Raw genomic sequence first — 25509 nt, forward strand, 5'->3', positions numbered from 1 at the left:
TGGTCTCTCATGTGGCACCAGTTTCTCCTATTGGTATACTACAGAATAACAGGTAGATGATGAGACTATCTAATTCCATCAAGGGGTTATAGTGACTTCATAAATTATAGGTTTGATGCTTGAGCACTTTATCAAGTTGCTAATGTCCCAAAATGGAATTATTTGCTCCATATTTAAAAAGTCCTGATTTAGTGAAGTCAGACAAAGACAGATGCCTACTGAGAATTTAAATACCTCGATTGCATGGAAGTGAACCAGTATAACTATAGACAGGAAGGACTTGATCCTGCTCCATTGGCATCAGTGGGCAGGGATTTAATGGGTATTTTCATCACTATGGGTTTATTTCACCTGTCTCCAGAGGGCTAATACAGTACCTATGCACTACCTAAGTCTCACTGATCCTTGCAAAAATAATAATAAAAAAAACCACTATAGAAGTATGGTGCGCAAGAATAATGGGATTAAGAAAAATCAAAAGATTTACAGATCTGTCCTCTTAAAATTCCACATCTCCTGCTGGAAAGGAGTGTCGTTCTTTTCTATTTTTCAGGTTTATAAAGATGCCGTTCTTGAGCTCTGTGCACTGTAGAGTATATATAGTCATCATCTCCTGAACCTTTTTTATGGGAACTCAGTGACCTTTCCTTCAGGACATGAAATCTCTTCAAAGACACTTGGAATTTTAAGGCTTTAGGACAGTATTGCCTGTATTAGATAAACCCCCAAAACAAACAAACAAACAAACCCCACAACCCTGATTCTACATGTTTCTGTCTGTAAGTAGTATGAGACTGCACACATGCTAAAAGTCACTCACACGCATAACTGTTTGTGAGATGGTGCCTATATGAGGGAAGAATGAGCCAGCAAGAATGGCTGATTTTAAACACAAATCACTGATATTGTATATAAGAAATAGCTAATTTTCTTCAACAAAAAGGGGACACATTTTTCTTGGGGTAAAAATGTTATGTTTTTCCTTACCTGCTCCAATATTTATTGCTGTATCCAGACAGTTGCATACATCTTTTGTACCCCTTCCTTTAGGCAAAGGCCTGGATCCTGCAGGTTCTTATATTGTATACTGTGCAGCATGGAGCCCAAGGTTAGGCAAAGGCAATACGTGGGCTCAAGTAAAGTTATTAAGCACTAGGGATGAAATCCTAGCCCCATTGAAGTCAATGGGAAAAATTCCACTGACTTCAAAGGGCTAGAATTTCACGTCTGATATATTTCTCCACTGAGCAGATTGCAATAAATCTGGTTCACTGGACAACATGCACTTGGTTCAGCAGGGGAATGCTTGCTTGCCTCTAGCCTCTCGCTGTGTATTACTAGCAGCCCATACATCTTACCATATCTGGGCTGTTCAGATAAAAATTAAAATAAAATGACTACACACAGTTCAGGGCAACAGCGAATCAGTCCCTAAATGTATTCAGAGCCACATCAACTTACTTTGATGGAAAAATACGGTTTCGCTACTTCAGGTGAGAACTGAAGACCCAATGCACCTATGGAAAAAAAAAACTAAAGGGCTTTTATCCTGGCATCAACAGAATTGTTATTGGAGTTCCGAATGCAGAATCTTTGTGCTGGTCACAATAGGTGAGCCAAAAAAGACACAATTTGGTTTTCATTTCCCAGGCTGGGTTTTCAAGACTGATAACTGAACTTTAAAGGAGAAAAAAGAATAAATCATGAAGATAAAAACTTCTCCAAAAGCAGCATCTGAAGGGAATTTTGGGTCCTGTCCACTACCAGCCCCAGGCTGATTCTGAAATTAACTAGTAAAATTGACCACCAGTTAGTATGAAGATCCAGAACAGCGTAGATTATGTTTAGGGATTTTCCGTCATTCCTCTCAACTAATATTAATTAAAAGTGATAGGATACAATTGAGAAAGGGAATAAGCTTAATATCAGGGAAAACTTCCTGAGGATTGGATGCTGTAGGTTTTGGAATAGTCTCCCAAGTGTGGTGGCACAACTCTGCATCAGTTAGGACACAGACAACGAGAGGTAACTGGAGTTAGAGGTAATAATTCTGGCCTCTCCTGGGAATGGACTAATGACCTAATAGGTCTTTTCTACCTGTAATTTGTCTGTTAGTAAGAAGTCTTTTTATTTTGCAGATCTTTTTTTACTTTTTTTTTTTTTTACATAAAACTTTAAAAGCTTAATTTAAATGTCTGCGAGTCCATAACAGAACAACACACAAGGTTGCATCATCCACTATTAGAATGCAGCTACTTCTGAAATGAGACTTGGCAACTGTTAAGTGCAGTACTACACTATAGTTTTGGGTAGAATGGCTGTTATCCAGGTGCAACAGAAGTGGGAATTTAGGTGGGCAGAATATATTTATCCAGTTTGGGGTATGGCCAGTATAATACAATAAACACCGCACATCTTTCGATAAATGCCAGGAGCAGTTTAAAGAAAATGGAGCCCGGGACATCTGTATTATGTCTTATCTGAGAGACAGCACATTCAGCATTACAGCACATGCTAACACCAGGCAGTGACATTGGCTTATTATGATCCAGAGGGAAGAGTGCTACATATTAAATCATCAGTACAGTCCTGGGAAGTTTCCCATAGAAGAGCTGACCTACACCAACCCTGCTTAGCTTGGAGGAGCCATAGTAAAAAATGGTAGGTCTGCAGACTGTAGCTAGGACATGATGTACCTCTTCTGTTGTTGATTAATTTTTTAGTGTCTGGTAAGTTGAATCGTATTTTGAACACAGCCTGTCTGGAGACAGTTAAAGCATAAAACAAACTGCAAAAGGTTGGGTACTGCTTGGGCAATTTGTTGGTAGCGGTTGGGACAGGGCATTGCTTTCTACACTGCTCTGGCACCTCCTCGTGGCACACCTGGAAAATTAGTTCACCAGTGTCCACGCCCCATCCAGCAGTTGCTCAGCCTGCTGTCTCGCTCTGCGGCCCCTCTCTGGCTGGGAAGAAGCTGCAGCACTTCTCCTTCGTGGCATAGTCCTCCGGCCAACTCCCCATCATCCTCCCCTTCCGGAGTCTCACCAGAGTGTCTCTCCACACAGTCTGAGGCAGTCTATATCTCCACTGCCTGCGCCACTCCCACAGTGGCTTGTAGGGGAAGCTGGGCCCACCCTCTACACTGGCTTCCAGTCCTGGGGCCCTCGAAGAGCAGTTCAGGTCTGCTCTCTCAGCCCTTACTGGTCCTTCCCTGGACTGCTTCCTGCACTCCTATTACAGGCTCCTACTCTCCTCACTTATATCAGGGACTGTGACTGTAGCTTCCTGGCTTTATAGAAGCCCTGCCTGTTTCTGCTTCGGTGAGCTTCATCCCTAATTAAGCCTCATTGCATCCTACTTCCTCGCCAGGTGCAGCCTCTGGCTAATTGGCCTTTCTTGCTTCTGTTAACCCTTCCAGGACTAATGTGCGTGAACACTCCATCACAGTGGTACTAAAATCTTACGTCTTTGTTCATGACAGAATTGTTCTCAATAGCTCATGTGATTGGAGAGATTGGGCTAGCGTATGTGACAAGGAAGAGATTAGAATTGAATAGCAATCATCATAATTTTAAGGAAACTTTGAAAAAGGTGTTTAGTTCCTGCTGATAGTGAAGATTGGAATCAAGCAAGTTTTATGAATAGAAAATGAAGGGTAGATGAATCTCCTAAGAGAAAGGTAATGTGAAGAGCTTAGTAGTTGATGCATACCTCTCTGCGGGAAGGCATGAGGACTTTAAGAGCTGTCAGGCTGGGAGCCACTCTATTTTCTGAAGTTTAGAGATAAGAGTTTTGAAGGAGACTGTTATCTGCAAAAGTGGAGCTAGGCAAGGATATGGAAGAACAGCTCTCAATATCAATATTTGATCACAAGTCTTCCTCAGCCTGAGAGAAGGAAGAATCACAAATGGCTAAAGTAGATAGGGCTGTAGCTCACGAAAGCTTATGCTCAGATTTGTTAGTCTCTAAGGTGCCACAAGTCCTCCTTTTCTTTTTGCGGATACAGACTAACATGGCTGCTACTCTGAAACCGTCCATTAGGTACGTTAGGAAAGGAACTACTGGACTGCAGGCAACCTTTGCACTTAACATAGGTGGGTAAACCCTGAACATTTCTTCATTGAAATAGTATAAGAGATCATGAAAAGGTCAAAAAAACCTTGTGAAGTTTGTATAAATAATTATTCACTGGAGCAGGGACTGGAAGCTGTGTATCCCAGGTGGGCACCCTAGCCCTTGGACCATAGAGTCAGTCTCACTCTCTGTCTGGCCAATGACCATTTAAGTATTTTGTACAAAACAGAACAGCTTCAACAGGAGAGGGGGAGCACACACCCATGACCCAGAGTCCACTGGGAGATGGGAGACCTGAGTTCAAGTTCCTGCTCCACAGCAGGCAGAGGGATGATTTGAACCCAGATCTCTCACATTCTGGGTTAGTGCTCTAATCACTGGGCTGTAGGGTATAAGAGGGGCACCACCTCCTCCTGTTCCTTGATAGTTTTCCATTGAGAAAGGTCTGGGCTGGCTTAGGTGCCTAATTCCAGGAGAGCATTCATAGCTGTGAATCCAGAGTGCAGGGAAGTGCCTCTCTCCAGACTGGATTGACCTAACTCCCTTTGAGGGGCAGGGCTTAGGCTGCATCCTTCTCCTCAGCATTTCCTATTGGCTAGTTGAGGGAGCTCCCAGCTTGGCATTTGTGAATTGCATTCTTATGCACCTAACTGTCCCCATGTGTTGCTTAGGGAGCCTGGGCACCTAATTTATATTTCATTTATATTACTATTAGAGCCTACGAGTCCTAGTCATGGATCAGGACCCCACTGTGCTAGGCACTGTACAGACACAGAACAAAAAGACAGCCCCTGCCCCAAGGAATTTACACTCTAAGTACAAGACGAGACAACAGATGGATATAGACAGATGGAGGGGTACAAGGAAACAACAAGACATTCTAGGTCAGCATGATAGGCAGTGGTCCCGGCACAATAGCAGCCTAACCACTGTCACATTTTATGCAGGCAGGATGGCAAAGAAGAGTTTTGAGGTAGGATTTGAAGGAGAATATTAGCTTTCTGGAGGTTTACATGGAGTGCCGACCATGCATGTGGGGCAGGCTGGGAGAAAGCATGGAGGTGCATTTTTGAAAACTCCACAAATGGACAGTGGAGTCTGGCATCATGGGCGAGCGTTGGCAGCTTAATAGCAAATGAGAGATGATAGGTGGGATTGTCTTTTGACATGTAGCAGACTGCTGTGCTGTCATGAGAAGTTAATGGAGTAATATCTCTTTCTTTGAGGCTTTACACTTATCCATTCCAGAGTGCCATAAATATAACTTAGTACACAAAGATTGATAGTGTCTCCAAGTATATTGAACCTCTGAACTGGTGTCTATGGGGGACTGTATTTTATTTTTAAAGGGACACTGTAAAATTTTTTATATAATCAAAAAATCCTTGCCTGTCTTACTATTAATAACTTAGATTATTACAACTAAAATGTAAATATAATTTTCTTTTCACTATTTATTCCCCTTGTTTGCTTTTTAGACTTTCAAACAGCTGGGTCAATAAAATAAATGAATGTATTTAACTTTTGTTTGAAGTTGTGCTGTAGCTATAATCATCCCAGGATATGAGAGAGACAAGGCAGGTGAGGTAAGATCTTTTATTGGACCAACTTCTGTTGGTGAAAGAGACAAGCTTTTTGAGCTACACAGAGCTCTTCTTCAGGTCTGGGAAAGATAATCAGAGTGTCACAGCTAAATATAAGGTGGAACGGATTGTTAGGCATAAGGAGTTTACATGTGTTGCAAGAGACCATTGAAGATCAAGTGGGCAATTAACACTTCTGCAGTCACAGGACAAAGGGTGGTTCCTGGGCCACTGATTGTTGTAATGAGACACAAAATCAGTATCTCTATAGCCGTGGTTCTCAACCTGTTTATCACTGTGGGCTGCATACATGGCCCACAATGTGTTATGTGGGCCGCAGATTGAGAACTACAATGCCTCCCCCCCCACACACACACATGCACAGTCCCCTATGCCCAGAGACTCCCTCCACAGAGTGGGGCCAGGAGGCCGGGCAACCACAGCCTGCAGCGCAGGGCAGCCACACCCTCTGCACGGGGCCAGGCAGCTGGTAGCCAGGACCCGAGTCCGGCCGCACAGGGCCCGGCAGCCTAAAACCTGGGGTGCTGCAGCACCCCCACAAACCCCTAGTTCCCAGCGTCCCTCACATTCCCCCCCCACTGCCCAGAGCACTCGCCCTCCCCACAAACCTGCCCAGAGACCCACTCTCCCGCACCCTGCCCCCCCTGCAGCACCCACCAGCTCCCTGCTGGCAGGAGCGCTCCAGCAGGCTGCCAGATCCTGTCTCTCTGTCAGCCAGCCCTGCCCCCTGCCAGAACAGAGAGACAAATTTTGAAATTTTCTTTAGCGCACAGCTGGGCTGCAGCTGTATGCTAATTGGGGCGCATGAGGCCCACAGATTGAGAACCACTGCTCTATAGAGTCATGATTTTTGTCTAGCAAAGTTATGAACTTAAGCACTGCTAGGATCGCCAGTTTTGGTTGGACGTATTCCTGGAGCTTTCATCACATGACATAATCTTGAATTAAAGATTCATTTTTAATTCCTGGAGTCTCCAGGAGAATCCTGGAGGGTTGGCAACCCTAACCCAGGCTCATCTTTTGTAGGTGTGCACGTTTCCTTTGAGGACGAGGACTGAGGTGTCAGATATAGAGTGATCATTTTGTGGAAAGTGTTTGTCCATGAGTGATGTGGTGTTTTTATCTTCTATCATTTTTCTTTTTGAGTTCATTTCAAGAGTATAGCGATTGTCTTGTTTCACCCAAATAGTTGTTGAGGCACTGGATGAGATATACCCCATGTTGTGATAGGCATGTGTAGGCCCGGTTGATCTTGAAAGGTGTGTTAGGGGTGTTGATCATCAGTTTTGAATCTGTTGTTATGGCAGGATCTGGTGCTGCTTTGAGTGGTTACATCCTGGTCGCCTACTCTGACTTCCTGTATAGCATAGGTCATAGAATTTCACCAAGTTACTCCAGTGCTGAGCCCAATAACTTGTTTTCAACTAAAGCATATATTCCAGAAAGGCATCCAGTCTTGATTCAAAAACATCAAGACTTTTCTTAATACAGTCCTGTAATATTGGGATTGAAAATACAGCAGGGAAATGCTTATTTCCAAGCCAATAACTATTTTCACTTTTTTCAATAACAAAAGCTTTTTTCTTAGTAAATGTTCTGAAACTTGTTGTTAGCAATACTCGTTGTTAAGGCCTTGAAACTACCTGACAATTTAATCTTTAGTTTTGAATATTAAATTGTTGTGCTCATTTTCCAGCTTGAATGTGGCCTGAAATTAGTGGCTTTTCTAATCAGCTACCTCGAGTGTTTGTGTCTTTAACAGATTGTTGTTAAAACTGAATTGGAAAATTACTCATTTATCATATCTGGCCAAAGTGAGTGATTAATTTTCATGATTGAAAACATAAGACTACCAGATTAACAGTTCTCCAATGGGAGAGAAGCAGGGATGAGTCCCATTGCTATAACTGGCAGTCTTTTCTACAATAAGTGTTGGAGTCATTTGTGTTTTTCAGGAATTTGCATTAGATTAAATGAGCTAAACAGCTGCCCACCTCATGTCTGTTTTACTTCCAAGATCTCTCGGATCTATTGTGTGTTGATTTGTATCAGTACATCCTAAATTTAGTATAGTAAATCACACATTTTACAAAAATTATTATCGTAGAGTTCCCTAAAGCACTCAGTTTATTTTTCACTGAGATCATACAATAACCATACCTTCCACACACACTAACTCAGAAGAGCAATTTGACTGTGTTTATGCTATTGCCACTAAGGATTCTGGGTATTGTTTTAAATGAAACCTCTGGAACAACGTAGCCACTATTGCTGTCTTTCTCTGGAGTATAACTACATGTTGTATTTCACTGTCTTTGTCTTTTTCTTGCAATGTTTCTGCCTTCAGAATCTTTATCTTTCTTCTTCATGCTAATGTCCACAGATCCGTTCCAATGGATACTTCAGTGTGCTTGCAGCTTGGAGGCAGAACCACGCCAGGCAGTCAGTGGCAGGTGGGGAATACCCTGCCTCTTGAACTCATCTCCATTTTTTTCTGCCTCCACAGTGGCTGGCAGCTCAGCCAGACCTCCCTGCTGCAGAGGGAAATTCCAAACGTTACTTCAGTTTTTTAGGCTAACAGTTCCGTTGACTACTGTCTAGCTCATGCCCAGCCCTATCCTGTGGCTTCATTTGATTTTGGGCAGACAATCCTCTCAGCTCTGCTTCCTTGTCTGAGGTGTTGGTAGCAACGGGTGCCCCTGCAGGCTTCAGGGAGCGAGCTGGGCCCAGAAAGCCAGAGATGCCAAAGGAAAGGATTGAGCCTCCTGCTACCACCCCTGTAGAATGCAGTTTCCTTCACAGCCCAGTCTGGGTGGGGTCACTTCAGCTTCCCCATCCCTGGCAGGAAAGGAGCTAGGAAGGATTGGAAAAAAACTGGCTGCAGGATAATCAGCCCCTCTCTGCCTGAAGAAGATTGCACCTGAGACCCTCTAGCCCATGCCAGCAGCCTTGCCTCTGACTGTGGAACTCAGCTGCTTCCTCCCCTCCACTTTCCCCTGGATTGCAGATGGAGGGCACTAAATGCAGCAGAGACGCTGCCAATGCCAGAGAGTTTGATGAGGGGCCCTTGGGACCCCCTTTCTCTCCTTGCTGCCACTTCTGTAACATTCCCTCTCCCCATGGGGGATCCGTGCTGATATCCCAGGCTGAGACCACAATGGGAAACACAGACCCGTCTGACCCATATGGATCCCATGCACTAGAGAGGGGTAGAGCTTCTGGGAAGCCTATCCTTGAGACCCAGGCTGAACCTTCCTTCAGAGAGAGCCAGTAGCGGGCCATACCTTTCGAGTCCTACGATTCTATATGGGGGAGAGGAGACACGCCCAAGCCTCTCTGAGGACAAGGAGATGCCAGCCACTTGAAGTATTTTCAGAGCTGTCTCAGAGCCCAGTTTTATTCTGCCTTCCAAAGCAGGATTATGGGGACAAACTCTCAAGGGGGAAATAAATTAATAATAAAATCACCACTGTTTCCCCTGGTCACCCTCACTGAGTGCAGCAGGACAGATAATCTAGCACCCGGTTCCTCTGCTCACTTCCATGGAGCGCAGCCTGGGGGATAGTCATCAGTGCTGCATTCCCCTGATCACCCTTATAGAGTAAACATGACAGATCAGTGCACAAAGGACCAGTCCATAGACGCTCTGATACCTCTAGGCATGCGTACACACACACCTTCACAAGGGGAATTCTTCCTCCTTAGGGAACGCCAAATGAGAGTTACAGGTTCAAATAGGTTCCATTAGGAGATCTGTAATGGCCTTAGACAGCTGTAGCTATGTATACCTCATCACAGACCCTGGGAAAGTGCAATAGAGTGATAGGGATTTCCTGCCAAATCCTAAAAGATTGGGAAGGTATTGGACTTTCATCCCCAGCTACCAATATGGGTCTCCATGCCCTAATGTCCTGGTGATTGCTTCCAGATTTTGCTGCAGAATGCCCTGCCTTGCCACTTTCTTCCCAACAGCTGGCTATAGAGTGTCGAGAGGGACAGCAATCCATATCTGGAAGAACCAGTCTGCTCAGTTCTCAGTGTGCACCAATCAAAATTGAACCTAGTATTGCTACCAAAGATACCTGTGGCTATTTTTCTTGGTGGTCAGGGAGTCAGCATTTCTAACAGAGGGAGATTTTTAGTTGAAGGAATGGGCTCCTCACCATATGGACCCTTTGTAGGCAGCCAGGTCCAGGCAGGTATCCTCTCGGCTCCCTCTTTTGAGCATGAAAACACTCAGGTTGCAGCAAACTGACAAAACAAACATGTAGGCCTCCTATTGGCTATGTTCTCCAATCAGATGAGTTTTTTATTTCCATTCGGGAGCTTTCTCTAATGAGACCATTATTGTAATTTTAATTCAGATCAGTCATTCTTACAATGGCCATAGAGTTCATTTCCTAAGCAAATTCAGGAAATAGTCCTCCTTCAGTTAAGCAGCAAGTCCAGTTGTTAGGGGCACTAGCATTCTCAGGGCAGAGTAGGCATATCTCCTGTATTGAGGTCTGGTAGATATCCATTAGTTCACCAAATTCTGTATATTGGTCATCCAGTGTTAGCAGATGCCATTTTCTTTCTTTTGGCAGAAGTCTTCTCCACACCTTAGTGCCCACAGGAAGTCAGAGGAGCAACTTATATAAAATCTACCTTTTTTTGGATGTCCGTAATTAAAGGATGAACCTGCTTCACACACTGGAAGTGCATTACTATAAAAATCCCATTGTAATGGATAGGTGTAATGAAGAATAGGAAAATTTATCCGTGCTTATGTGAAAATTTCCTTTAGTTGAGTAATAAGGTGGACAGATCTGGCTCATCCTGGAGACAAAACCAATCATCCAGAATAGCAGTGGAAATTGACATCCATGGTTTTGAGTTTGTTGCCATTACATGGGATTTACCATACTCTGCAGTAGGAGAATTTGTTCCTTCAGTGTATATTGAGGAACACAATCTGTAATTTAGGAAAGTAGATTTGAATTATGCTATTCCAGGAGGCAGGGCATTCTTCTGCTGCCAGTGACTGATAGGTCTGGTTCCTCTCCCAAGCTGCAAGCTGGCTGAAGTACCCATTTTAACCAAGCTATGGACCTTGTTACTCAAAGAAAGGAAATTTTCAGATAAGCTTGGATAAATTAAATTTTCCTATGAACTGGTATATCTCAGCACAGCCTTGATTGAAGGTCATTTTAAAATTGAAGAGAACTTCAAGAGATTTCTGTTTTTCCAAGAAAATTGCAGAGGATTTTTCTGGGGTTTGTGAGGGGATCTCCTTACTACCTTGCAGTGTGGTTTTTAACTGTTTGATGTTTGCACTGAGGATTGTAGTAATGTTGAATTGAAAGTGAGTACATTAGAGAGGTCAGTGTAACATGTTGGAGTGTCCTGATGTAAATGAGCTAGTACTTGGAGATTGGTGTTGTGTTGGGTGATAGTTGAGATATCTTTTTGTTTCCATGCTATTCAGAATTTGTGTTGTATGGGAATATGTCTGAGCAACTTTAAACTTGCAAAGTTGCCGGGGGGGGGGGATGGGGGGATTTTGAAAGTCATTTTGTTTTTTCTCTTTTATTTTAATCTATTTTAAATGTGGGATCTGACAATCCAGGGCTGGAGATAGGCCAGTGGAGTGGAGAAAAGGGCTATCCAGGGAGTGGAATAGCAGCTCAGTAAAATAATCCGATCTCTGGTTGTTGGGTTTTGGATTTTTTTAATTTACATGCCTGAGAGATAAAGCTTTAACTAACACTTCAGCTTCCTCTATCGGGCACTCAGAGCTTTTCAAGTGAAGCTGCAGCCTGGCAATTTGAAAAGCTTGTGTTACCCAGAAGACACTTAAGTGTAAAGCTTTCTCCTCCAGGGTGTACAATTTTAGAGCAGAATTGACAAACTTCAGGATTAAAGCAAAAATTTATGATATCGGTTGCTTTGAATGTTATTAATGTTATTTAATTAACACTACTAGATGTAACCATTCAGTTGTTATTGACATATATTTGAATCATTGAATATATTTGTTATTCCATTGATGTTCCAGAAATTGGGTTTACAAAAATTAATATATTTATAGCCCCATGGTGGTGAAGAAGACTCCGATTACACTCAGTTTATGTTATCAACATTTTCTTAAAGATGAGCGTGAGGAACTCTTAGCACTCATCATTAAGAAAATACTGAAAACATAAGGTGTAATGGGGGTTTTCTTCTCAATCACGGGTGCTATATAAACAATTCTTGAGCATCCACTTGACACAATAGTGGGGCTGGGGGGCATTCTTCGTAATTTGTCATATCTGTCAGCTGCCATTGGCAGAATAAATTTGGTTTGACACATTTTAGAAATAACTTTTAAATTTATTTATTATATGTCTCACTATGTAGACAGTGTCCAAGGTATTCTAGAAATGTGATGGATCCCAGATCTACACCTTGCTCCACATGAGTAAAATTTGAAGCCCGTGGTTCATCTGGCTCTTATGTTAGATGGACTTAAAAAAAAAATCTCTGGCAAAGAATTCCAGAATTCAGAAAGGGAGTATTCTAAAAGGTTTTCTTTACAGAGTTACAGAATATTTTACAGCAAAAAATCCATAGAAAATTCAGTTCTATTTTGAAAAGGTTTTTTTCCAAGTTTGGAGACTGAATTCAGTCAGTAAAGAGTAAAACAAAGGATTTTAATTCACCTTTGAGAAGCAATAACAATATGCTTTTAACAGTATAGCTTGAACCAATGCCTTCCTAATAGGAGAAGCTAGTTTTGTAAATTTAAGGAACTAGAAAATTCACTTTTTAATTAAAAAAAAAAAAAAAAAGGCAAAAAGGGAATGAGAAGAAAAACTTGGATCCTGTATCAACTCCAAAACAGAATTGGCCCCAAAATCACTGCTGTCTGGTAAAAGGGCACCTTCATCTGTATCTAGATCTATCTGTGTGCACAAAAAAAATTAAAAGAACATTAGCAGGTTGCAAAGTCAAGCTCTGAAAAGTTAGAAAATGCCAGCATTCGACCCCCTTTTGCATATGCGTTTCTGATAGCCTTAGATTACGTGATCTTATTCACATTATTTTTCCCCCAGGACCCCTGTCTAGTTCAGTGCAGACTGAAGCATAACAAGCAGCTATTCAGCACTTTGTTCTCTCCTTATTGTTCAATGTGTGGCCCCATGCCTTGTTTATTGCAGGCTACTCAAACCCTGTTCTGAAGACAGACTCACTTATTTCCTCATGGTCTTTCTGGAGGGGCTTATCATTATATAACCTGAGTTCTTCACAAATATTAATGAATTTATTTTTACAATACCTCTGTGAGATGAGGGGGTATTATCATCCCCATTTTGCAGAGAGGAACTGAGGCACGGAGAGATTAAAGTCAAAAGGAAATGCATAGATCCTGATGATATAGCACTTTACATGTTCAAAGCACAGCTCCTATTGACTTCAGTGGCTCAGTGCTTCTGCAGATCAGTCCCCAGGGTCTCTAGTCAGTCACCCAGAAAATGAGGAGCACACAATTAATTACCATTTATAAAAAGTTTGGATTAAGTGACCTGCCGAGCATCACGTGGGAACCCAGTGGCAGAGACAGAGATAGAATCCAGTTCTCCAGGCCAGCATTCAACTGCTTTAACCATGTTTTTTGTCGTCCTCCTGCAATCCCCTGCCTCACTCACTACAGACCTTCCAACTTCTGCAACAAATGAGTCGGGGTCCTACAAACGATCTTCTTCATTACACAGCCCTGATCCATCTTCAGAGAAGGCCCATCCTATGTGATGAATGGTGCCAGTGATCCCATGGAAAAACAGGATATGATCATGCAATTTAAAGACTACATGGTAATACATATGCACAAGGTGGGCAAAATAAGGTTGCCCAGGCATCGGGGGTATTGAGAGCAGAGGAGAGATTTGCGCTCAGTTCAGGTGCCTTGACCCCCGTCACAACCTGCTGCAGTTACAGGAAAAGTCACGTTCAGCCCCAAGCTGCCCGGGTATTTAGCTGCGAAAATCGAAGTCTCTACTGAGCATGTGTGAGATTTGATTTTCAGAGACTAATAAACTTGGCCGAATTCGGGCGGATTTTCATGGGGCCAGCAAAAGGCCCATCCCTGATGCTAAGGCTGCCCCTCTGCCAAATGTCACATCCCTGCTCCAAAGCCTGGGGCACCAGAGCATCTCTCAGAAAAAGTCCCCAGAATTTTTTCACGTGGGCAAAACAACATATTTTCCCCTAGCCTTGTTCTACATACAACACTGGAGGGTAGGGATAGGATACAGAGGGACCAAGACAAATTAGAGGATTGGGCCAAAAGAAATCTGATGAAGTTCAACAAGGACAAAGTGCAGAGTCCTGTACTTAGGACAGAAGAATCCCATGCACTGCTACAGATTAGGGACCGAGTGGCTAGGCAGCAGTTCTGCAGAAAAGGACCTAGGGGTTACAGTCAACAAGAAGCTGGATATGAGTCAACAGCGTGCCCTTGTTGCCAAGAAGGCTAACAGCATTTTGGGCTGTATAAGTAGGAGCATTCCAGCAGATTGAGGGACGTGATCATTCCCCTCTATTCGGCATTGGTGAGGCCTCATCTGGAGTACGGTGTCCAGTTTTGGGCCCCACACTACAAGAAGGATGTGGAAAAATTGGAAAGAGTCCAGCGGAGGGCAACAAAAATGATTAGGGGGCTGGAGCACAGGAATTATGAGAAGAGGCTGAGGGAACTGGGATTATTTAGTCTCTAGAAGAGAAGAATGAGGGGGGATTTGATAGCTGCTTTCAACTACCTGAAAGGGGGTTCCAAAGAGGATGGCTCTAGACTGTTCTCAGTGGTACCAGATGATAGAACAAGGAGTAATGGTCTAAAGTTGCAGTGGGGGAGGTTTAGGTTGGATATTAGGAAAAACTTTTTCACTAAGAGGGTGGTGAAGCAGTGGAACGGGGAGGTGGTGGAATCTCCTTCCTTAGAGGTTTCTAAGGTCAGGTTTGACAAAGCCCTGGCTGGGATGATTTAGTTGGGGATTAGGTCCTGCTTTGAGCAGGAGGTTGGACTCGATGACCTCCTGAGGTCCCTTCCAACCCTGATATTCTATGGTTCTCAGAAAGTGCTGGGCCATTTTGGCTGAAATCTTCAATAAATAAATAAATACAGCAACAACAACCGCCCCAAATTGAGGCAGACACCTGAAATGGAAAACTTCAGCCCAAACAATTAAAGTTTGGCGAAGTCATAAGCAGTGAAAACAGGATCTAATAATAGAAGTATCAGGTGATCTTGAAGTGGCTGTGCTATCAGCCCCACCTATAATATTTTTATTTATATTCTCCATTGTTCACGGTGTTCCTCTGGAAGTTTGGAAGATGTATCTTTCCCTGGTAATAGTGTCATATTTCATTATGCAAACACCAGTATTTTCCCTCTCATTCTGGCATTTTCTGTGTATTAGGGACATTATAGAAATAATAAACAGCATTACATTATATTTTGATTGGTGTTGAAATTAGCATGGCTCATTTTTTTTTTGTATGCTACATCCTTGCTGTACTGCCAGTATTATTGATTATTTTATCTCTATTATAAGCAGAAGTCCTGGAATAGGATTTCTTTAACTTGTGCTCCTGCTGACTGCCTGTCTTGCTCTGCAGCAAAAAGCAAAGGTGCGGTGGGATCATCCTTAAAGGTGGTAGATTTTTTCTTACTTTTTTATGCTAGTGATAGATTGGGGGTAGTGCTTTCTGTTTACAAATGATCTAGCATTCATGGGTTTATTGAGTGCTACTTCCAGAGGTGTTAACTTCACAAGATGGGAGAGGCAGATCAGCTACCACTCATGCAGCCTTTTAAAAATGATAAATAATATTTTTAAAAGTGCAGTGACAAGGAACTGTTTGACTGAGCTCATCGGCAGTGAGCAATGAGTCTTTCATCTCTAGGTTGCCGGTTGCTCCAGTACTGACAGATGGTGGTTTAGTGGCTTGTGAGAAATACAATGCTGGTCTCAGTCCAGTTCTCAGCAGACAAGTGTGCGCATCACGAGACTGCAATCCCAACCAGTACTAATTGGCACCCAGGTTGACAGTCTCTCAAGAGAGACACCCAAGGCTGATGCACTCCTAGAGCAGGTCCCTCATCCCAGATGAGTGATTGGATGATGTGGGCAATCTTACATTGCTGGTGCCTGCTGCCATAACAGTTGTTGTCTGTAAAGAGAGGGGTTGAGTCTCACAGCTGTCAGTCCAGCACTTTCCATGGTTTTAGTTTTAAAAAGTGTGGTTAAAAACAGGCCAGGGGGAAAAAACAGCTTGACTCCTTCCTAGAAAATGCTGTACTTCTGCTGCTGATCGCAAGACCACTTCAGCATTTACTCTAAATCGCGGTTTCTAATTGCAGGGAGTGAACAATGCCAGGGGATAAGATTTCCAGAACCATTTAGCTTTCTTTGCGGATTGGGAGATGGGACTTCGTTTTGTAAGGAGGAAATAAAGAGACATTTAGACAAAAATAACCCACTGAGCAGTTAACCAGCAGAGCTGTCACTGTCAATGGTCAGCCCAGCCAGACTAGAAAGTATGTAATATTTTTGGCTGACCGCCATCCAAAATTGCTACTGTGGGAATTGGCATGTTAGCAAATTTAATTGAAAGCGAATCCAAGCTTCTTTCATGCAAGCAGAAGTCTCTTTCTGCCTTATTACTTAACTTGTTAAAATTGTACTTGAAAGATGGGGGGAAAGCTTGAAATGTATATTGATTGATTTTTTTTTTTAAAGAGTATTACTGAGTCTCTCAAGTTCTTGCTGATTTTGGATCATCGCATTTTCACAATATTTCATAATTAAAATTATTAGTAAATTCTGTTTTAACTCTCTGCCAGCTTCCTAATTAACTCTTTTTTCCCTCAGATTGCAGTGCTTATTTATTACTGTCAGCTCGCTGTATAGTTTACACAATGCACCAGGAATTTTTACTAAGCATGTCTCTGGTTCTGTTCTGTTGATATATGTATCTCTGTTTCCACTGCAGCCATACAAATCATGGGATTAATGAGCTGTCAGATTCTGGGTAATGAATGAAAAAATGACAGCCATCCTTTCAGAATTTAAGAAGAAATGTGTTAAATTTGTCATCAGTGCTATAAAGAAATCACATCTCTTCTTCCATGTATGAATCAGGAAACTTCTAAAAAAAATTTTTTAAAAATGCAGTGGTGCAAAGGTACCACATGATCCCCTGGTGAGCAAGTGGTTATTTCCAATTCTGTTTCCATCTCTTTTGGCATCACTGCTCAGGGGCTGTTTGAGAGAGAGAGGCAGGAGAATGTGTTTTGGAAAAAGTAATAGATTTCTATACCTGGGGCTGTAGGTTCCGAGTTGAACCCCCAGCTGGAGATTTTTCTGTGTTCTCTCTTTTTACTTATATGAACTTGTTAGATTTCTTGTTATAAACATTACTCCTTAAAGGGAAGACCTTGCTGACTACCAAAGAGTTATTTTTCCATGTGGCTCATTCCGCCCATTTACAAAGTTTCATTAGATTTAGATTCCATAATTCTTCATATATATATAAAAATATATTTTGATCCAGGTGACGGTCACAGATGGAGGCGTCTCTCCCAAGCAATCTACTGTTTGGGTGGTGGTTCAAGTTCTGGATGAAAATGATAACAAGCCTCAGTTTCCAGAGAAAGTCTATCAGATCAAGTTGCCTGAAAGAGACCGCAAGAAAAGAGGGGAGCCAATCTACAGAGCTTTTGCATTTGACAAAGATGAAGGACCGAATGCAGAAATTTCCTACAGCATCGTGGATGGAAATGATGATGGGAAATTTTTTATTGACCCTAAAACCGGGATGGTTTCTTCCAGAAAGCAATTCACAGCAGGGAATTACGACATCTTAACAGTAAGGATTCATTAACCAGAATAAGCACACACCATTTCATGTTTCAAGAATATTTTTTTTAAAGTTAGTATAAATAATATCACATCGTTTTCTCTAATTTAGGAGTTATATGTAAAACCTTAGCCCATTAAGAAATCCAGTCTTCATACATAACTATAGATAAAGTAAAAGCTCTTTTTAACCTGAATGTTTTCATGCTATAGCACATAATGGGTTCTTCTCAGGTTGTTCAAATGGTCGATCTTCAAAACATCAGTTGTCTTTCCAATGCACAGGGAAAAAATGTAGACCGAGGGCTTGTCTACGCACACAATAGTTGTACTGCTGTAACTCTACCACTTCAGTTAAAACAATACAACCCCCTTGTGTGGAGACAGTTATATCGGTATAAAAGTAATTATACTAGCATGACTTATGCAGGCCCTCTCAGAGATCCAGAGAGGCCCGGGCCACTTCCGGCTTTTGAGGCCCCTAGCCATAATAAAAATAAAAAATGACGACACATGAAAACAAAATAAGGCACCAAAAAAAGTGAGACATAATTTGAATTTTTTTTTATTTAACAAATTCTTTTCTAGCCTTTTTCTGTGCAAATGCACTAATTATTGAGGAAAAATCTATATCAAGTGTTTAAATTTGAGGCCCCCTTTGAGTTTGAGGCCCAGGCCAAATGGCCCTCCTGGCCCCCACTCTCTGTTTGGCCCTGGGCTTATGCTTGTAAGTGAAGTGGAATAATCTATACTGATATAAAGCACTTTTACACTGGTGTAATTTCACCCACCCTAGGGGTTGCACTGGAATAACTATTTCAGTAAAAAAAAAAAAATCACTGCCTTAACCAAAATAGTTATGGGACACAAAAACTGTGTGCAGACCAGGCCTGAGAGAGACAAGAGATGTGTGGTATTTTTTGATAGAATCAAATTTAGGGGCATATGAACTCCAGAAATCCATATGTATTGAAACATTCTTGTGTGATTGAAAACGACTGGTGGTAGGCACTTAAACAAAGGCTAATGATAAACAGCAAAGTATTGAGTGGGCGCAGGTGTCTAGTAGTGTGCCACATCGATGGATGTTTCATCCCGTCTTATTTCACATCTTCATCAGGGATCTAGGTGTCAGCGTAAACAGCACTCTGACCAGGTGCCTTTCAGATCTCACACTGTGAGCCAGGTCTCTCACTTCCTGGCAGTTGGCTTTATTAATAAAATACTGTAATGTAAAGTTCAGCTCAAGTCTTCTCCCCAGGCCGAGTTCCAACTTGGAATCTACCCCAGGATTGCTCAGGATACAGCCTTGTTCCTCTCTCTCTAAAGAGTCCATCCCTCTTAAATCCAAGTAGAGTAACAAACCATCTGCTATAGTTCACCAGACCACCTTAATCTATTTCCCAGCAAACCACCTGTTACAGTTCACCAGACCCCCTTTATCTATTTCCCAGCAAGATCAACACTGGCTAACAGGATAAGGTGTTTCAGGCAAATACTTCCAGCCTTTTTAAAAGTGTGTTAATCACATTAGTTCATGGTATAGTGATATATATTTATAAATATCTCCTATAGTGTGTAACTCGAAAACACACTAAAATAAAGAAAAACTAGCCAGACTCTCTGGATGTTTACATAACTGACCAACGCACCCACATGAAATAGTATTTGTAACCCCCATCCTCCCTTCTCTTACCCAGATGTTTGTCATCCCACGTCTTTTTGTACACATAGGGCTTGTCTATCTGGACAGTTACTGTGCTGTAAGCTGCACTGTAAATCAATGGGCTAGCCCTATAGGATACTGCACAGTAAGTCACCATGTGAACCCTGCTGCCTCTCACTAAAAGTTCTGCAGTATGTTTTGACCTACTGCATGCTGAAACAGCGGTAGATCAAAGTGAACTATGGAACGTTTAGCACATGGCCAGAGGGTCCATGCAGCCAGTTAGCACATAGCAGGCTAGAGTGCTGTAGATTTACACCCCAGCTTGCCACGCACTAACTCTTGGTATAGACCAGCCCCTAGATTGTAAACTATTCCAGGCAAGGATCACGCTTATTACGCACCATGCACATTGATAGTATAATATAAATAATAAGAAGAATTAATACTAAGTTGGGAGGAATTGTGAACACTGAGGGCAGAGAAGCAACATAAATAGATCTAGAGAAACTGAAACACAGGAAGAAAGTAATCATTTTGGAAAATGGGTTGAAATAATCCAAAACATAGTACTGTAAGAGACTGAAGGATATAGCATACTGAAAAGTTAATAGTTTTGCAGTCCAAGTGCGATAGCAAAAAAGGCCATTGGTCCACATATGTGTCATGTCATGGATCATATTTGTGTTTGTACAGTACCTGCCAAAGTAGGTCTGCTGTCTCAGTTGGAATCTCCGAGTAGGACTCCAGTAATACAAATAATGATGAAAATAATAACAACAGTGTGAACATAAGATATAGAAATTATTTAGACTGGAAATAGGAGTAATGGGGTGAAATTCAGGGAAATTTTGGGAAAATTATTATTAATAATACTTACCTCTTATATAATGCTTCTCATCAGCAGGTCTCAACGTGCAAAGGTAAATATAATTATCTCCATTTTACAAATGTGGAAAATGAGGCATACAGTTGTGAAGTGACTTCCCAAAGGTCACCCAGTAGCTTAGTGGCAAAGCCAGGAATAGAACCCAGGTCAAACTTCCTGACAGCGAAAGCCTATTACATTTTTAAAAAGGCTTCTAGAGAAGGTAATGAAAATAACACTAGTCCAATTCTGGACCAGTATCAATAAAGCACTGGTAGACACAGGCACCAATAACAGTTTATGAAGTGAGCTGTAGCTCACGAAAGCTTATGCTCAAATAAATTGGTTAGTCTCTAAGGTGCCTCAAGTACTCCTTTTCTTTTTGCAAATACAGACTAACACGGCTGTTACTCTGAAACCAGGTTAAAAATGTGAATTATTTGACTAGAAACATCTGACGTGTACTGTTAGAAAGCTGAGATTCTTACTTGTCTGTTGCTTTTAGCAGATCTTTTTAGTACTGGCATGGCAAGCAGATATAGACCTTTACATCTCACTAGTGTGAATGCCATCTTGCTATTTTCCCCTGTTTGAATGACAAAATATTAATGCGCAATATCTCACAAAAACTGCAGCAGTTGTAAAATCTATGGAGTTAAGCTATGGGTGAAAAGAGCCTATATAGGATATTGAAGTCATCATCAGCATCTACCATGCTGAAAGCCCTCTGTATTCAATATTTGTTTTGTGAGTTCACGCATCCCTACAATATTGATGGTGTTATTTGACAGTGCCAGTTGTAGTGGTTTGTATCCCTTCTGCATAGCAAGGATTGCTTCAAACCCCTGACATAATTTTATTTTATCAAGTTCTCCTCGCTGTCTCAGAACTGCAGAGAAGACCAAGAAGCAGTAACAATCCCTTTAGACTTAAATTGTATCTCAGGTATTGGGCATGTCACTTTAGTTAGTTAAAGCGGCCAAGAGTCCTGTGGCACCTTATAGACTAACAGACATATTGGAGCGTGAGCTTTCGTGGGTGAATACCCACTTCGTCGGATGCAACTAAGTTAGTTACTTAGTTTAAAAAAAATAGTGCAAAATTGAGTTTTCAACTAAAAGAGATTTTACCAAGTGAAAAGTATCTGTAGAAATTTTTGATTTTGGGTGAAATTTATTGGCCTTAGATACACAGGAGGTCCCTTCAGACCGTAACCCTATGAAACTATGGAAAACTTACATATTTAGGCTGAAAACTGAAATATTTTCAGCCAGATATCTTGTCACAGTTCCTCATGAAGGGTTGTAGTTCAGTTTCCTCATGTCCCCATTGTCCTCCCTGGCTGGGCTATGTTCCCCATGATTCACTATGACCAGGGGCTCTCATGATGCAACCACCTCCCTCACCAGGAGGAATAACTGTGGTGCGTGCTGGGGGTTGTAGTCCAGCCAGGGAGCCTGGACCAAAAGGGAGCATGAGGTCCTCAGAATACAACTCCCATGAGGCCAGCGGCATTTCCAAATCAGAACATTTTGATTTTCACTGAAAGATCAAACTTTTACATGAAAAATTTTGACAAAAAATGAATTTTCATTTTAGTTGAAAATTTCCACAGAAATAAACCCAACTTTGCTCTGGTGGCAGGAATATACTCAAGATGCATTGACAGAGCAGCATGTTAAGGCACCGTATGTGTTCTCTCTATGCGTAACAGATAAAAGCAGTGGACAATGGACGACCCCAGAAGTCTTCAACTGCACGCCTCCATATTGAGTGGATTAAGAAACCCGTACCCTCACCTGTATCACTGACTTTTGATGAGCCCTTCTACAACTTCACTGTCATGGAAAGCGATAAAGTGACGGAAATTGTGGGCGTGGTCTCTGTGCAACCCGCTAATATACCTTTGTGGTTTGATGTAGTCGGTAAGTTTGAACTCAGTGCTGTGAATAGGTATCAAGAAAAACATCTCAGGATGTGTGGTTTTGAGAGTGAGAAAACTAACAGTGAATTATTACCCAAATTAAAAATGTGACATGCTGAAATGAAAATGCCTAATTTAATAATATAATAATAATAATACTCATGCTTTTGTTATGACTCCTTAGCTAAGCTGAAAAGAAAGCGCTGTATGGCTGGATTGTTTTTTTTTTCATAGTATGTTATTTACTGCAATCTTGATGTTGTCTGTCATTTAAATTCTATTGTCATACTTTGCTAATCTCATTTCTAAATGTATTTATGGTACTTAGACTTGCTGTCCCTCATTTCTCTCTTTTCTTCACCTTTTTTTCTGCATTCTGTTCTTTTTTTTCTGCTTCCGACTGCCCTGCTTCAAGGTGGCAAGCATGCTCGAGAGATGTTCTATATTCTACAGACAGCTTGTGGGCAGAACTGTTCAACAGAAGGTACCCTTAGTGCAAACACATTTGCTAAAGTACAACTATCCAAGCTGCCTTTTTTTTTCTTTTCTTTTTTTACAAGTTCTTTGAAGCAAATTATATGACACCTTTCATAAGTGCCTGTGACAGGATGGACTGGATACATTCTTTTCTATGACAGATTTTATCATATCCAATTATTAGCCCTTTATTCACGGATTTTCACAATTTAACCAAAAAAAATTCAAAGGTTTTACAGTTCAGTGCTGTCCTTTTAAAATGGGAAATGGAAAAAAAAAAATTAGGCATGAGCAGCGTCAGCATGTGGGTTGCAAGTGGAGCCACCAAAATGATCCACTTGAATGCAAGCTGACAAAGTGAAATCAGTTTAGATGTGAGATTTCAAGCACAAAATTGCCTAATTTGCCTTCCGTAACTTTGCTTATAAAGGTGGGGAAAAGGAAAGCAAGCATGGTTGGTAAAAGGCAGGAGAGGGCATGACAGTGGTGGTATTTTAAATGCAAAGGCAAATGCAGTAGGTCTGTGGATATCAGAAAAAGAGGGAAGAAGGAGTATTTCTTAGCAGCTGGAACAGGGAACTAAGAGTCAGCATTCCTGAGGTCTGTTCCCAGCTCTGCCATTGATTTATTTGTGTGGCTTTGGGCAACTCACTTAACAGCTCTGTAACCTTTCTGTCCTTAATTTGTGCAGATCAGGAAGGAAAACTGTTGTGTTTCCTCTTGTATCTGTAGCTGCGTTTCTGAGATGCCAAACATCATTAAAACTAAACCCAGTGCTGTCGTGCTCTTGGGTTCCCGTTAGCCCTTTGAGAAGAGCAAAACACATCTAATGTCTTCCCTTGCATTCTTCGATAGTTTTAGCACAGTCTGAGCAGTTTATATTAGCATCACGTTTACATTCCCTTCCTCTTGCTGACCCTAACTATCCTCCCACGGGAGGCCCCCCTCCCCCCACATTGACTTTGTCACTTTTTGAACTCGAACTTCTTGTTGGACTTCTCTGCCCTTCATCCTGTTTTGTCTTTTGCTCAGTGAATCCCACCACTCTCATTATAATGCTCTCAACTTTAAGTCTGAGAGAAGGCTGCTGCTTTCCAGCTACATTCTTACGCATCATTGTAATTATTCCTGTTCCAGCACCTCCTCGTAATGATGCTCAATATGTTTGCCCCCCAAAAGAGATGGCTGATGAAGAGCATGCATGGTAATTAGAGCCCGTAGTTGGTAATTTAATACAGTACTTACAGCTAGAATAGCTTAAATACTTTTTAAAATAGGTTTTAGTTTATTTCCCTCCCCTCCCCCCCCCAAAAAAACCAAAAAACAAAAACCAACTAACATTGTCCATAAAGGCTCTAGGGTTTGATGTTAGCCAGTACCAAGAGGTGTTGAGCGCCTAATTTCCATTGACTTTAATAGGTATTCTGGGCACTCGGCACCTCTCAGTACATTGCAGGGTCGATTCCCTCGTCTGCGCCTGTGGCCATCTACTTTATTAGAAGTAGTATTTCTACTGCAGTAGTGCCTGGTAGCAGCAGGCATGAACCAGGACCCCAGTGTGCTTGGTGCTGTGCAAACAAAGAACAAAAATATGGTCCCTGCCACAAAGAGCTTACAGTCTAGTATTTATGTTTAGATTAATTTAGCTGCTTCTAATCAGTGTCAGTTACCGTATGGGAAGCTCGAAGGGACTGATGGCTCCAGACAGCTGTTTGTGAGCCACACTAAAAGATGGCAGCAACCTTGCCCTGATCTGAATTTTGCACTTGCATCTCCATGAACATCCCACAGTAAAGTCAACGGGAGTCCTGCATGCTTATGCAAGTGCCTGATTTAACTCAGAGTTTCGAGTTCAACCTTTAAATTTATTGGCTTCATAAAATAAATAAAGACCAGAATCTCCCAGTGTAATCATTTCCCTTCGTTATTTTTTTCTGATATCTACTTGCCTGTTTGTTTAATTTGGAATTCACCTCCTCACATAGGAGGCTGCCTTCTATTTGGGCCCTTCTAATCAATAATGGTTGAAAAGTCAAACCCAGTTTCTGTTTTCAGCATGTATTGAATTTATCTGTCAGGTCACACAGAGCCCACAGCACTGCCTTGTGAAGGCCCTGAACACAAGAGCCCATTTTCTCAGTTTTTATTATATTTAATCACTGTTTGATAAGAAACTCATTTTCAATGGAATAGAAGCTCCAAAACAGTTGAAATTATTTTTGTTCCCATGTAAACTGAGCCCTCTCTCTGTCTCTGTCTCTTTCACCCCTTTGCACTGGTCGTGGGAGTGGTACGATAATTAGTGTGCTACTTTCCCTGCATTAGCTGAGCTGCACGGTGCCGATTGTTGCTTGAGTAGCATGTTGCACAAAACCCCTCTGACACTTTCCCATTAGGTCTCTCTCCATCCCTTCCTCCTGATCCTGATGTAGGCCTTTAAAAGGACAGGCAACTTTTAAAACTAGAGCAGGACCTTCCTACCCCGTTGTGCTTAAATTCCAGTAATTTCAGGATCCCTGGCTAATAATAATGTAAACTTTTTCCTATGCAAACCACATTGCACCAGTTTTCATTGAGTGCCAAAAACATGATTCCCCAGCCTCTTTTGAATCATCTGCTATGAGAACTGTGTACTGTATTTCTTGGGGTTTTTTTCCCCCTACACCTTATTTTCTGCTCCATACTCAGCTTTTCAGGAGAATCACAGCCTTGGATTTGCTACTAACAGTTACTTTGCTGAAATTCAAAATATCTCTGCAGTGTCCTTCTCTTTCTAAGATAATGTGCTACATATGAAGTCTTGCTTTGCATGTTGTGTTACTAATATTTCTAAAATACACCATGTTTTAACTGAATGCTGCAGTTGAATTCAGAGTACTTGGTACCTGTTTTGTCAGCATATAGATTTATTTTAGATCCGCCAGAACTAGAAAGCTAAATTTCTGATCCTGACCTCTCCCTGAGTCTGAGTAATTTGGGCTGTACCTTTCTTTCTGCAAATGCCAGAGGCAGTT

The 25509-nt window shown here is 41.7% G+C and overlaps 1 protein-coding gene across 8 annotated transcripts in view; it reads left to right on the forward strand.

The window, feature by feature from the left end:
- The window catches only part of FAT3 (FAT atypical cadherin 3), a 544317-nt gene that overhangs the window by 373702 nt on the left and 145106 nt on the right, over positions 1-25509 (forward strand). For 5 of the 8 annotated variants that reach the window (XM_043528746.1, XM_043528740.1, XM_043528763.1 and 2 more), the window contains exons 5-7: positions 17256-17570; positions 21809-22019; positions 22434-22502. In XM_043528746.1, coding sequence (XP_043384681.1) covers positions 17256-17570; positions 21809-22019; positions 22434-22502 — 595 coding nt within the window. The remainder of the gene's footprint in view (positions 1-17255; positions 17571-21808; positions 22020-22433; positions 22503-25509) is intronic. The other 3 variants (XM_043528786.1, XM_043528769.1, XM_043528781.1) reach the window with 1 other exon arrangement.

Source organism: Chelonia mydas, chromosome 1 (assembly GCF_015237465.2).
Source record: "Chelonia mydas isolate rCheMyd1 chromosome 1, rCheMyd1.pri.v2, whole genome shotgun sequence".
NCBI lineage: Eukaryota > Metazoa > Chordata > Testudines > Cheloniidae > Chelonia > Chelonia mydas.